The following is a 14,334-nucleotide window of genomic DNA, read 5'->3' as shown; positions in this document are numbered from 1 at the left end:
AGGGTGTTGCGTTGGGCCGGGCTGGGTGCCCGCGCCGCCCGCGCCCCGGTGCTGACGGCCTGTGCTTGCCTTGCAGATGCCTGAAGAAGTGCGGCACGAGGAGGAGGATGCGGAGACCTTCGCCTTCCAGGCGGAGATCGCCCAGCTCATGTCACTCATCATCAACACATTCTACTCCAACAAGGAGATCTTCCTACGGGAGCTCATCTCCAACGCCTCCGACGTGAGCCCGGGCCCTGCTCGCCCCTGCCGGGGGGCGGGGGGAGCCCTTCCTCTGCCGGGGGGCTTGGGGTCCCGCCGGAGGTGCCCAGGGAGAGGCCGGTGCTGGGGCGCTTGCGAGGCTCGTTCTTGGGGAGGGAGACCGGTGTTGATGAGGGAGGCCATGGCAAGTATCACCCTCTTCCCCTAGGCGCTGGATAAGATCCGCTATGAGAGCCTGACTGACCCCTCAAAGCTAGACAGCACTAAGGACCTCAAGATTGACATAGTCCCCAACCCCCGGGACCGCACGCTCACCCTGGTGGACACTGGTATTGGGATGACAAAAGCAGACCTCATCAACAACCTGGGCACTATTGCCAAATCTGGTACCAAAGCTTTCATGGAAGCTCTGCAGGTGGGTTGCCTTTGGCTGCATGGGTTCCCTAGGGCCTGGGCTATAGGCTTGCACGGGGGCGTAGGAAAGCCTGCTGCCTTTTTTGATGTGGGAGTTGTTGGCCTACCCGAGTGTGCTTCCCCACCTTTCTGGCACAGGGAGGAGCTGAGGGTAGGGCTGGCTGCCTGTTGGCACTTGCCTCTTTTTCTCTGACCCAGTTCTTTGCTGCTGTGAATTGGTTGCAGATATCTGTCTTTTTACTGGTCTGTCAGTCTTTCTCTGTTTTCACAGGCTGGCGCAGACATCTCCATGATCGGGCAGTTTGGTGTGGGTTTCTATTCTGCCTATCTAGTGGCTGAGAAGGTGGTTGTTGTTACAAAACACAACGATGATGAGCAGTATGCTTGGGAGTCATCAGCTGGTGGCTCGTTCACTGTCCGAACTGACCATGGTATGTATTGTACAAGAAAACTAGCATATTTCTCTGCTGGAAGCACCCCTTTTCCTGCTGCTCCCTAGAGCTGCACTGTGTTGTCAGTCACACTTGTTAATGTTAGGTATCGACTAGTGTTTAGGCTCAAGGAGCTGGTGCCACTTGTTTTCTGCCCTTCAACACTATGCCCTGAAATGCTAATGTTTCTCTTCCCACACCATAGGTGAGCCCATTGGACGGGGCACCAAAGTGATCCTGTATTTGAAGGAGGACCAGACAGAGTACTTGGAGGAGCGGCGCATCAAAGAGGTGGTGAAGAAGCACTCCCAGTTCATTGGCTACCCTATCACACTCTATGTACGTAAGGGAAGGACTGTGGGGACCCACTGGAAAGCTGGAGGCAGGGATGGGTGGTGTTGGGAGCAGGAGCCCAGAAAAGGGCAGAGTACAGTCTCTTCTGTTCCCTTCCATAGCTCCTGGCTGCTGGGTATTGAGCAGTGGTGCTCCCAGCTTCTGTGGCTAGAGGAGATTTGAGGCTGGGGGATTATCGGAGGTGAAGGTGGTGGGTATCTATCTATGCTTTTGGCCTTTGATCTGTGCAACTGGAGGTCATCTAAACCAGCCATGGAGGAGGAGGGTTTCCTGCCCCTTGTCTCATCTTAGACAGCTTTTGGTTGCATGAGCCATTGAGGGACTCTGAGGGCTGGTTTGAGGAGAAGCCCTGGTTCCAGATGTTGCATTTGTTTGGCCTTGGAGGACACCCGTTTCTTATCTGGATGAAAAGGATTCTTGGTAACAGTTGCCTGGGGCTAAACCTGACTCTTCCTTGTCCCTTTCTCCACAGCTGGAGAAGGAGCGTGAAAAAGAGATTAGCGATGATGAAGCAGAGGAGGAGAAATGTGAGAAGGAAGAGGAAGAGTCAGTGTCCAAAGATGAGGAAAAACCCAAAATTGAGGATGTGGGCTCTGATGATGATGAGGAAGAGGGAGACAAAGGTAAGAAGAAAAAGACCAAGAAAATCAAGGAGAAATATATTGACCAGGAGGAGCTGAACAAGACTAAGCCTATTTGGACCCGTAACCCTGATGACATCACCCAGGAGGAGTATGGAGAGTTCTACAAAAGCCTCACCAATGACTGGGAGGACCACCTGGCTGTCAAGGTGGGTGCTGGGCCACCCTGGCTTCCAGGGAGAGGCAGAGGGCCCTTTTCCAGTCCATACCCAGAGCCACCAGGTAGTTGGGCCTCAGTGGGACTGAGGGTTCCTGGGCCCTGGGTGGTGCCTCAGCCTGCACTGTGACAGCTGTGTAGGTGGAGTGGTTGGCCGTACCAGCCTAGGAGCAGGATGGGAGGGTGCTGGGCCTCAGAGAACCGTGACTCTTCTGTCCAGGCCTGCTGGATGCTGGAGACCCTTGGCATGTAGGGGGCAGTGGGGCTGAGAAGGGGGAAATGTAGGCTGCTTGGATTTTAGAGACCCTGCTGTACCCCCTTGCCAGCCCCAGTGCTGAGGGATGGTACAGTCTGCCCATAGCAGGTTCTGGGGGAAGGGGTAGAAGGGAAACATCCTGGCAGCTGTTTTTCCTTCCTGGCTCCACAGCACTTTTCTGTGGAAGGGCAGCTGGAATTCAGGGCCCTGCTCTTCATCCCACGCCGTGCCCCTTTTGACCTCTTTGAGAACAAGAAGAAGAAGAATAACATTAAGCTGTATGTGAGGCGTGTCTTCATTATGGACAGCTGCGATGACCTCATCCCTGAGTACCTAAGTAAGAGCCCCCCTGCCTCAGCCTCCCAGTGCAGAGCTGGAACCCCCACAACCTGTGGTACCGCTCCCAGTACAAAGCAGCTGGATGAGGTACTAGCTGGTATGGGTGCACAGCAGTCAGCATCTTAGTAGTTTTCCTCCTGTGATGAAGCTCAGAGCTCTTAACCTGACTGCTGGTTTCATTTCCGCTACTCAGACTTCATCCGGGGTGTTGTGGACTCAGAAGACCTGCCTCTGAACATCTCTCGTGAGATGCTCCAGCAGAGCAAGATCCTTAAAGTGATCCGCAAAAACATTGTGAAGAAATGCTTGGAGCTTTTCTCTGAGCTGGCAGAGGACAAAGAGAACTACAAGAAATTTTATGAGGCCTTTTCCAAGAATCTGAAGGTAAGCTGGGCGCCCTGCACCTGGAGGAGGGAGGGGCCCATGACCTATCTGCCTGAGAGAAATCTTGTCTCTCTGCCATATCTTCTCTGCTTGGGTGTTAGGTAGAGGAGATATTGCAAGTGCCCCAGAGAGCCTCTGCGGGCAGCTGGCCCCTCAGGCTGCCCTAGGCCCAACAGTCAAATGATCAGAGGGTGGGTAGAGATGGCTGTGCCTTAGTGGTGGCTATGTACATGGAAGTCCCATCCTGGAGGCTTCACACATCTCTTGTGCCCTCAGCTGGGCATCCATGAGGACTCAACCAACCGAAAGCGCCTTTCGGAGTTGCTGTGTTACCACACGTCCCAGTCAGGCGATGAGATGACTTCGCTTTCAGAGTATGTATCCCGTATGAAGGAGACCCAGAAGAGCATCTACTACATCACAGGTGAGCAAGAGCTTCTCCTAGTGAGGTGGAGGTGTAGGTCCTGCTGCCTTCAGCAGGCCCTCCCTGCTGAATCACAGCCCATCCCTGGGGACTGGGGAAGGACCACCAGGCCTAGAGCCCTGGTTGCAGCCAGTTTTATGCTAGGGGTTCCAAGTGACTGTTGCTGTTTGTCCTGCGGTAACCAGCTCCTGTGTCTTAGTGACATCTCATTTCTATCCTGCACAAACAGGAGAGAGTAAGGAGCAGGTTGCCAACTCAGCCTTTGTGGAGCGTGTGCGGAAGCGTGGCTTTGAGGTGGTGTACATGACAGAACCCATTGATGAGTACTGTGTGCAGCAGCTCAAGGAGTTTGATGGCAAGACCCTAGTATCAGTCACCAAAGAGGGGCTGGAGCTGCCTGAGGATGAGGAGGAGAAAAAGAAGATGGAGGAGAGCAAGGCCAAGTTCGAGACCCTCTGCAAACTTATGAAGGAGATCCTGGACAAAAAGGTGGAGAAGGTGAGATGGGCAGGGAACTCAGCTCTGGGCTGGAGGGAGGAGGGCTGGGCCCTCCATGATGCAGGCATGGGCCCCAGCTCAATGCGTGCCTTTCGTCTCCCTCATCTCCTGCAGAGGAGCCACTAAAGGAGACTGGAGGTCCCAGCATGCACCATCTTGCTTTAAGCAGCCAGGCTGCAGGTGAGGGGCACTGACCCAAACACATGCATTGATGGGAGAGGGTAAGTGTGGGAAACATGCAGTGGGTGCTGAAGGTGCTTGGCTGAGCTGTCCAAACTAGTCTGTGCAACAGTCCTGGAGCTGCTTGGAGGATCTCTGCTTGCTTTGGGATGTCTCCAGGTGAACCTGGGGCAAGGACCTTGGGGTATTGTGTGCTGTGGCTGGGCCCAGTCCAGTGCGTTTGGGGACCATGCTCAGCTAACCCTTGGCTAACATTGGCAGGTAACTATCTCAAACCGGTTGGTCTCATCTCCCTGCTGCATTGTCACCAGCACCTACGGTTGGACAGCCAACATGGAGCGCATCATGAAAGCTCAGGCACTGCGAGATAACTCTACCATGGGCTATATGATGGCCAAGAAGCATCTGGAGATCAATCCTGACCACCCAATTGTGGAAACCCTCCGCCAGAAGGCTGATGCTGACAAGAGTGACAAAGCTGTCAAAGACCTGGTGGTGCTACTCTTCGAGACTGCTCTGCTGTCCTCTGGTTTCTCCCTGGAAGATCCCCAGACCCATTCCAACCGCATCTATAGGATGATCAAACTGGGGCTTGGTAGGTGTTCATGCAGCTTCTTCAGGCCTGGAGCAGGTCCTGAAAGCAGGTTAGCTGTGGTTGGGCTAGTGTGTAATTGTCTTCGGGCAGGGGGAGGCTAGTGAGTGAGCCATGCTGGTGTGATGTGCAGAACTGGAGAACTGGCTGTGTTTGTAAGGTGGCTAGGGGCAAGTGGAAACCTGGAATGAGGTACTTTGGGGGGGCTCATGGCTCTGAGTGGACTGTCCTGTCCTCCACAAGGTCAGGAGCCACCACCAGGCTGCTCAGATGACAAGCCGAGGCTTTTTATTTCTTCAGAGTGAATGTTAGTCTGCCATGGGAAATGTGACCAATCTGGTGAAACAGCTTGTGCTTGTACCCAACTTTTTCCTCCAAATTGGCTACTTGGCTAAAAATGTAAATCGGGAAGTGCTGTGGCTTGGCATAACTACTGGATGCCAGTAGCCCTGTCCCTCAGGCTGTGGGCAGGAGCCAGCCTTTGCTCTGGGAGAGGCTGTACCTCTGGGATCAGGTGTCACTTGGAGACCTCATCTTTTCCTTTCCTCCCCTCTCCAAGGCATTGATGAAGATGAGGTGACTGCAGAGGAGCCCAGTGCAGCTGTCCCTAATGAAATCCTCCCTCTGGAGGGAGATGAAGATGCGTCCCGCATGGAAGAGGTAGACTAAAGTAGGAGGAAGCCTCTGCCCCACATCATGTCTGCTTAGGAGGGGGTCTGCTCCCACCAGCTGCTACTGACTCCTTGGTGGTGTCCATTTTTTGGAGATTTGTTGGGTTGGAGTTGTTTTTGCAGTGGGCAGGAGGGTGATTCCTTGTTTGTCAGTAATGAGTGATTTGGGCAGCCTGAGGCCTGTCTGTCTGTGTCTTTCTGCTTGTGTAGGAACAGCTGTTGGGGAGTGGAGGTGAGGAAGCACCAGGCTTCCCCTCTCTCCCCTGACATGGGGTCTCCCACGTTCCCAGTAGGCATCAAATGTCACCCTTGTTCTGTCAGAGTGGGAGAGCCCTTCCTCTGAGCTGCTGCCTCCCTGAACCCCCAGGGTAGGATATTGTATTTTGGTTGGCTTGGTTATTTCTGTTTGATTATTTTTCTGTTGTTTTGTTCTACTGGAATTAAAGTGTCAAAGAATGTGGTTTACACAGAGGGGTCCCTTGTGTTTCATGCCTACTGTATGGAGGAAGGGGTCTCAGCCTGTGCCTGAGGGTATCAGGCAGCTGTTTTTTCCCCTGTCCTGACTTGTTTTCAGAGCTCTGCTTTAGCTGATCTCTACCTCTTCCTTGCCCAGCTACCATGCAGTGGTGAGAGAAATACGTGACCTGCTGTGTGCAGCTGGGGTGATCTCCAGCTGGGAGCAGTTCTCCACCCAGAGTGCTGCTTGCTCCATAGCCTGGGAACAAACCTTTTCCATCTGCATGTGCCAGCTGGGCAAGCTGTGCCAGGACCTGGGCATGCACTGCTGCCAGCTGGTCTGGTCTGGGAGTCCCTGTGGGCCAGAGCTGTGGCAGGAACCATCCTCCTGCTCCTTTGCAGTGCCAGGGGGTGGAGTGAAAGCTCAGGGCTGTACTTGAGCTGCCTCTCTTCAGCTCTTAAGCCAAACTATTCCTGCTTTGTGCTCTAGACTGCACCTTTCCTCCCACCTCCAGCCTGCCCCTTCTTGGCTTCTGCAGCCCTGGTGGGGTTGGCAGCATCTTGCCACCCCCTGGCTTTCCCTCAGTGGAGAGGCCTGGGGCATCACCTCTGATTCATCTGCCCCTTGCTCACACCCCATGAGTGGAGTTTGTCACCATCTGCCACAATGGCCCCTGGGGTTTGTCAGGGGAAAGTGACACCAACATCAGCTTCTCTTGCTGGCTGCTTGCCAGCAACCACAGGCACAAAATGGAGTGGGCTTTAGCCATTGTCCATTTTCAACGGGGAGGGAGGAGGAGGCAGAGCCTGCTGGAGTCCCTTGCTGCACACCAAGGCACTGTGCTGCAAGTGTGGCTCCTTTTTGGGTGCAGGCTGCTAGGGCAGTCCTGGAGCTGAGCTAGCAAATGCCTTTGGGGTTGTGTTTTTCTCTGAGACGGGAGAAAACCATTGTTTAAAATAAGATTTCTCTCTGGAGAGGAAGGTTTTGCCAAATAATGAATCAGTAAAGTCAATTCTTTAACTTAGAATGTTTTGGGTTTAGTTTTTTTCACTAATTTTTTCTTTAAATCTACGTTTAAATTAGAAAAAGAATACCATTCCTGACCTGGCAGACAACCTAATTTTTTTGACCAAAGGAAAAAAAAAATCCGTTTTCAGTCTGTCAGCAGAAGGTAGGGGCAGGCATTTGAGAAAATTTGTAGGGTCAGGATGAAGGGCTGTGAGGCCACACAGGCACTTTCAAGAGCTCAGAGCTAGGAAAGCTAGGAGGCCTGTGCCTCCAGTTGGCAAGAGGAAGAGGGGCTATTTGTGCTTCTCTGAAGGGCAACTACAAAGCCCAGAAACCATGCTGGGGGCTTCTTGGCAGCACAGCACAGGTAAAACTGGTGGAGAGCGAAGTGGTCTGAAGCCTGGGCTGTGCTCGGCACCAGCTCCTCTTACCCCTGCTGGCTCAACTAACTCAGCACTGTGATAAGCAGCTCCTGGCCCTACTGTCCTCTGTTTCTCTTGCAGCCCTCACCTGAGTCTCCTCTTTCTCTAGCTCTGTTAGGCCAAGGTCTTGTCTCTGACCCCAGACTCTCCAGGACTAGATTGCATAGGCCTATGGACAAGGGTTTTCACCAGGCCTCCCAATAGGTACCGGTTAGATGTACCATCTGCACCCCAAGCCTCCCCTGGCTCTGCAGGGGCCTGTGGAGCTGGTGCAGATGCACCCCATAAAGGATGGGCTCCTCCAGGGCCTTGCTGCAGCACTGGTGGCCCTGGCTGGCAGGTGCTCAGCAAGGCCTCTGTGCCATCTCTTTCTAGCTATGCAGGCTGCAGATAAACCCACTGGGGCTGTCCAAGCTGCACCAGGCAGGGAACCCAGGAGCCAAACCAGAATTGGGCTAACAGCTCCTCCACCTGCCCACCAGTATAAGCAGTGGTCCAGCCTGGCTATGTTCCTAGTCATGTGTACAAGGATCTTGTGTCAGGCCTTGCAGCTTTGGGTCCAACGCTGACTGATACCTCCCTGGGCAAAGGCACTTGTGTTTGGAAAGGAAAGACAGCTTTGCTGTCCTAGAGAGACTAGGGACACAGGAAGGGGGGTGGGGGTAGGGTGGGCAGTTAAAAAGAACATTTACCTCCAGGGCACTATATGCAGCATGTTTTTAATTTAATAAAATAAAAAGAGAGAAAAGTTGCCTTTTAAAAGTACCAAAACCTGCTGGCTTGTCAGGTTATGTTGAAGAGAAAAGGATTAACCAGTAAAACCCAGGCTCTTGGGGAAGAGCAGCTTTTACTGCTCTGTCCCCTGCTGCCTGGGGAGCAGGTGCCCACTCGCTCCATCCCCTGCTGCCTGTGGAGCAGGAACAAGGCACAGCAGGCAGGCTCTGCCCCACCTCTCAGCCCTCCAGGCACAGTGGGGCTCTGGCCAGGCCCCAGGAAAGCTAGGGCCTGTGCCTCCAGTCGGCAGGAGGAAGAGGGGCTATTTGTGCTTCACTGAAGGGCAACTACAAAGCCCAGAAACCATGCCACTGAGATACCCCAAGGCGCTGCTGGGGCTTCTTGGCAGCACAGCCTCTGGCCTCTGACAGCAGCAGATATAACCAAAAAGCAACCTAGAACAACTCGGCAAGCCTTGGGAACCATACCGGCCAGCCTCAGTCTCTGCATAAAAATCAGCCTGGGCCAAGGGCAATGGAGCAGGGGCAAGGAACTGATACAGAGTGCCCTCCCAGTGCAGATCCCAGGCCTGGTGTAGGACAGGTTGGGAGTCCTTCCCTTAGCTATGCCTGTCCTACCTGGAGCTTCTCCTGGGAGGGGGGCTGAAAGCTTCCCCCTCCTTGGGAAAGGCTCAGCTTGGGACCTGCCTCACATGGAGGTGTTGCAAAAAGGAAGCTAGTGTTTTGCTTGCCCTTTCCTCCTGCTGAGCTCTGTAGTAGTGACAGAAGTGGAGGAGCGTTCCAGGAAAGACTGTGCCAGGGAAAAGAGCACCCTTGTTTATCGGTGACTTTGGAGAGAAGCCACCAGACAGAGGTGGGGTAGGAGTACCAGCAGCCCCAGGATGCGAGCCCCCCAGTCCATGCCTTGGCTGGAAGTCTTTGACCCATTAAGGCAAATCGAAAGGGTTGGAGCTGTGGCAGCCCAGAGCATTCCCTGGGCTTCTTCCAGCCCCTTCCCCAGGAAAAGCAGGTGAAAAAGTGAGTCCCTGGTCCAGCCCATCCATAACCCACCCTGCTCCTCAGCAGGTTCTGAGAAATCAAGCAAGTACCCTCAAGTGTAAGTGGGACAGCAGGCACAGCTTAAATGCCATGGCCCCAGCTCCTTAGACCTTTTGTACAGGGGTCTCGCCTGGTGGGATTTTCTTGCTGCGCTTCTTCATGCGGCTGCGGGCATAGACACGGAGGAAGAGGGCCATGAAGACAACGGCTATGCCCAGCCCACCCACAACAGTGACAGTGTGCCCATAGATGAGGCAGGAGAGGAGGATGGCAAAGGCCTGGCGGAGCGTCATGATGATGGTGAAGACGGCTGCCCCAAACTGGTTGATGGTGTAGAAGATGAAGAGCTGGCCACAGGCAGAGCACACTGAGAGCAGCACAGCGTGGGCCGTGAACTCCGAGTGGCGGGCCATGAAGCGTACCGACTCCAGCAAGGCGCCCTGCTCCAAGAGCGAGCCCACCGTGAAAAGGCAGGAAAAGACATTGACGCCAAACATCATCTGCACGGGAGACATCTTGTAGGTGAAGAGGGCGTCCTGCCAGTTGGAGGTGAAGCTGTCGAAGATTATGTAGCCGGCCAGGAGGACTATTCCTGAGAAAGTGGTGACAGTGGATACGTGCCTGTTGGGAGCACTGGAGAGCAGGAACATGCTGACCCCCATGGAGATGAGGGCAGCAGTCAGGTACTCCCAGTACTCATAACTCTTGCGTGACACCAGTTTGCCCATCATCATCACTGGGATCACTTTGGAGGCCTTGGCCAGCACTTGGGTGGGGAAGCTGATGTATTTGAGTGCCTCATACTGGCACCAGCTGCTGAGGATGTTGGAAAGGGAGGCAAAGGAGTATTTGTACATAGGAGCCCCGTGGCGTGGCTGCTTGGTCAGGGCGCAGTACAGACCAGCCACCGTGAAGGCCAGGATGCGGTTCATGAAGACTAGGAACTGGGAGTCCTTGAACTTCTCACCAGGGTCTGTTTCAGTGGCACCGTATGTTCTCGTCATCACACGCTCCTGGAGGACGCCCCACGTGAGGTAGGAGGCCTGCGAAGCAGGAGGAGCACAGGGAGAGTCAGGACCTGCAACGGCAGCTGCAAGCAACCACAGCAAGAACAGGCCCCAGGAGATCCTTGCTCACCCCAGCATTGCCTCCTCCTCTGCATGGCAATGCTTCCCTGAAGTGCTGGGAGATGGAGCCACCCCCAACTCCACCTGTCTGAGGTGACCCACTCTTCTTGGTTACAAACAGGAACATCCCATCCCAAACAGAACCTGCTCAGTTTACAGCCTCTTCGAGGGGAGAGAAGCCCACAAAGCAAACATCCTGGTGTACAGCGAGCAGTTAGGCTTTAAGCTGCCTTGTTGAACCAGACTGACAGGAGCAGGGAACCTTACGGATGCACAGCTGCAGTTTTGGTGCCAACTCCCTGTGGCAGGTCCTGGCAGTTTTCCCAGTGGCTTCTGCATTGGTTTTCACTTTCAGCTCCCTAGGCCCAGTTTTTCTATCCAAATCAATTCTAGTTTCAAACCCAGCAGACAAAATTGTCCTCCAGGGATGATCACTGCTCTGGCTGTCACCCTCCACTAATTCTAGTACAATAGTACCAAGCCCCTCCCAGATAACAGACTTCCTCTCACCACACATCCGATCCCAAGAAACTGAGGCACAGAGAGATGGAAGGACTTGCTGCTGACCCACGGCAAGTCTGAACAGGCTGGGATAACAGGCCAGAGAGTGGGTGTCTTCTGCTGGCTGCAAGATGCATGGGTTTTTCTATCACACTGCCCACATTTCTATTTTTTAGTCCTCACAGACCCAAAAAGCTGCCCTTCCTAATGATGTTCAGGCTGTACCCGAGACTTAGGGATACAAAAATTAAAAATTCCTGTTTATCTGTAGCTGAATTCAGTATTTCTCTCCAGTATTCAAATCCAATCCATCAAGGCAGGACACATCAGTCCCAGAAGGTGATCCAGAGGAGAGCCTGGGAGATAAAAAGGGCTCAAACTATCTGCTGCTCTGACATGAGGGCTGGGAAAACAGCAGCCCTAACAATCTGCTGAATTGCAGAATTTTCCCTATCCATGGCTGTAGAGGGCTGTGATCAGACAGACAGGAGGCCCCAACCCAGATGACACTAGCTAAACAGACCTCCACAGAACTTAGAGGTGACACAGCAGCTCTGGTGGATTACCCTGGTTGAGAGGCTGTGTCCCAGCCTTCCAGCCCTGCCCTGATTAAGGACAGGGTTGGTCTGCATCCTTGGTCTTCAAAGAACTGATGGCCATAAACCTGCTGCCCACCTCCTCCTCCCAGGGTGGGATGGCCACACACACACACACAGGGCCCCTACCTGTAGACCAGCAGCGCAGAAGAGCAGCTTGAAGACCTGTCGGGCTGTAGAAGACTCTGTGGGCTCCACTCGGGGTGGCAGGGAGCCATCCTCCTGGTGTACAGACTTCACCTCAGAGCCGAACACGCATGATTTGATGACAGGGAAGCAAATGCCTCGGCCTGAACGGTGTAAGAGAACACAGGACAGAATTAACCGCAGCCTGGGCACCACAAGTCGCACCAGCTTGAGAGGTGAAGCCTCCCTCCTTACTAGCCTCCACATCTGCTGGTACAGAGGCTCAGAGGAATTTGTTTCAGGGTAGCACCTACACAGCTCTGGGATGCAGCTCTGCAAGTGGCTCAAGCCTGGTCTGACAAAGCAAGTTGGGGAAACAACCTGGCAGCGCTGAAACGGGTTGATCAAGGGGTTGCAGAGAGCTCACAGGGAGGCAGGATGTGGACAGGAAGTTCCTGCCCTTACCTGTCTCGAGGTAATTCCTTCTCTTGAAGTACTGGATGAGGAGGAATCCCGGCACCACAATACTCGCATAGCCAGCAGCATTAACAAAGAAACGGAAGAGCCAGAAGTCTCCCCATGAGTCCTGCAGGGCAGGGGGGATCTCTTCACCAGTAGCCATTGTAGGGAGGGAAGACAGCACGAGGGGAAGGCAAAAATCTGCAGAGAGAGGAAGAGGCAGGTGGTGGGCTACTGGTACACAGCCAACTCTGGTCCACGTGCCTGTGCCACCCACCACCCGGCCCGCTCCCCACCAGCAGGCAGCACGCAGATCCCACCGCAGTGACAACAGTGATGATGGCAGCATGTGGAGTAGGAAAAGCCCTCTGGAGTTGAAGTGCACATCCGGAGTTGAGGTAGCAACCAGGCATTTATGGTTGCTTCTGTCACGGGTCTTTGCTCTAGCTTAAGAACACGTGGACTTAGAAACTTGGATTTCCGGGATCGGAGAGAATGTTTGAACATGGTTGTAAACATCTGGTTTTGACAACACTCTTAGTCCAAATGTAAGGACCACCTTGCACGTCACCTTTGTAGGTTAAACATTAACATAGCTCCTGGGTGGAAAAAGGTCACTGAATGGAAAAAGTGACTCCTACCTAGCAGCTTCTGTTTCAAGCCTGTGGCCAGAGCAGCCTTCCTCTCAGAGCAAACTGTTCAGAGCTTCCCCCTCTGGCTGCACCAGGTGAGGAGAGCCGGAGGGTACTCAGACTGCCAGCCTCCCCCACCTCCCCAGGCAGCTCGGGAAGGGAGCATGCCAAGGCATTTCCCATGGCTCAGAGGAAATTACCAGGGCTCACCTGCTTGGCAAGACACAGCCAAAGAGCAACGCTGGGAAGGAACGTTCCTACCAGCTGGCTGCTTGGGATTTTACCAGGACTACCTGAGAAGGTACAGCTGATATTCTTCAGCTATAGCCCTAGCTGATGACCTATCCAGCTATAAAACAGCTTTAATACTCCCTGAAGAAGTTCCTTCCTCCACTGTCCCCTCCCTCACAGAGGCAAACCTGCAATATTCAGGGGCCATGCAAAGAACCAGAGCACCAGGTACGCAACAGAATAAGCAAGCAGGCAAGGATTTCCTACACCCAAGGCCACCTGCATTCTCCCCTTGCACAGCAAGCTGCAGCTTCCTGCATCAGGGTAGGAGGTTTCCTTGGTCCACGCTCCATCCCTGCTCCAGTTTCCCCAGTAGAGAAACCCTCTCGATGGCCTGGAGGGCTAGGTGAGGGTGCCATGGGGCTGGCTACATAAACACACACCAGAAGAAGCTCTGAGCTCCTGTCACTGAAAGGGCCAGAGACGATAATCCATTCTTCTCCCAAAGCAAGCGAGTCAGAGGAATTTAGGCACTGTTTCGGGGTGCACCTGGCCCAAATATAATACAGCTGTGACTTCTGGTAGCCCTCACATGAAACTCAGAGACTTACAAACTCAGAGCTTTGACGGTAAGAAAGTCCCCTGCCATTTCATGAACAAGCCCTCCCCACCAACCTCTTGTCCCCTTGGGAAAGGCCTCAGGGGCTTTTCTTACCCTCAGTTGCTGTGGCCAGGCCCCTGCAGTCCAACAACCTGACCTATGCCAAGGCTGTGTTTTACCCTGAAATATCCTTTCTGTGATTTAAAGGACCCAAAAATTCCCAGCCCAGGGAGAAGTGCAAACAGCTAGGGGTGAGTTTCTGTGCCTGCTTCCTATTCCCCCCAACTTCCCCCACCACGGAAAAGGCAGTTTGACACCTCCACCCCTGTCATATCTCCTGCTGCAAGGGGCATCATTACAGGCCATACAGGCGCTGCAGGATGCAAGAACAGGGCTTGGTGCAGGCACCTGGGCCTGAAGCTGCCCATATGTTCCTGGGTTTTCCCATATTAAGTAACCCTGGTCAATGGCAGCAGCCCTCTCGCTGGTAAGAGGGTGCAGAAATGTGACATCACTCGGTTTTGCAGAAGTCAGACATAAACGGCAGGGCTGGTTGCTACACTCATGTGCCACATCCCCCTTCAACTTGACAGAGGCCGAAAGCCAGCCAGCTCCGTTCAGCGTGATTGTGCCTGCTGTTTCCCTGCCGGCCCCCTCCATGCCACCACGGGAGGAGAACCAGCTCTGCTCTCCCACAGCGACCATGAAGAGGAGGCTACGGAGGGACAATGGCTCTCTCTGTGCCGCACTAGAAATTCCCAGGCCCCGAGAGCTGACTCAGTGCAGCAGGCCCTGCCCTCCCCGCTGAGGCTGGGAAGGAACAGGGATGCCAGTGTTACAGGTAGAAAGGGGGGGGCCCT

General features: G+C 53.9%; 2 protein-coding genes across 4 annotated transcripts; one reads left to right on the top strand and one right to left on the bottom strand.

Moving 5' to 3' along the window:
• The first annotated feature begins 8 nt into the window (after positions 1–8).
• HSP90AB1 (heat shock protein 90kDa alpha (cytosolic), class B member 1) lies at positions 9–5,540 on the top strand. Of its 3 annotated transcripts, none has more exons than XM_010296038.1 (11): positions 9–223; positions 410–616; positions 887–1,046; positions 1,252–1,385; positions 1,873–2,190; positions 2,626–2,791; positions 2,987–3,177; positions 3,454–3,601; positions 3,831–4,099; positions 4,541–4,874; positions 5,431–5,540. In XM_010296038.1, the coding sequence occupies exons 1-11, from the start codon at positions 77–79 to the stop codon at positions 5,538–5,540; spliced, it is 2,184 nt and encodes a 727-aa protein (XP_010294340.1). In that variant the 5' UTR covers positions 9–76. The 3 variants fall into 3 exon arrangements, with proteins under 3 accessions (XP_010294340.1, XP_010294342.1, XP_010294341.1); XM_010296040.1 differs by having other exon boundaries at positions 77–223; positions 410–484; positions 899–1,046; XM_010296039.1 differs by having other exon boundaries at positions 77–223; positions 917–1,046.
• Positions 5,541–8,919: 3,379 nt separating this feature from the next.
• Positions 8,920–12,423, bottom strand: SLC35B2 (solute carrier family 35 (adenosine 3'-phospho 5'-phosphosulfate transporter), member B2). Its single transcript, XM_010296042.1, is given in 4 exon segments — positions 8,920–10,244; positions 11,555–11,715; positions 12,017–12,209; positions 12,211–12,423. Coding segments are annotated over 4 exon segments (1,506 nt in total). The 3' UTR covers positions 8,920–9,305.
• Positions 12,424–14,334: the final 1,911 nt, after the last annotated feature.

Source organism: Phaethon lepturus, unplaced genomic scaffold (assembly GCF_000687285.1).
Source record: "Phaethon lepturus isolate BGI_N335 unplaced genomic scaffold, ASM68728v1 scaffold45351, whole genome shotgun sequence".
Taxonomy (NCBI): domain Eukaryota; kingdom Metazoa; phylum Chordata; class Aves; order Phaethontiformes; family Phaethontidae; genus Phaethon; species Phaethon lepturus.
The sequence above is the reverse complement of the archived record's forward strand: the minus strand, read 5'-3'. Positions and strand labels throughout refer to the sequence as shown.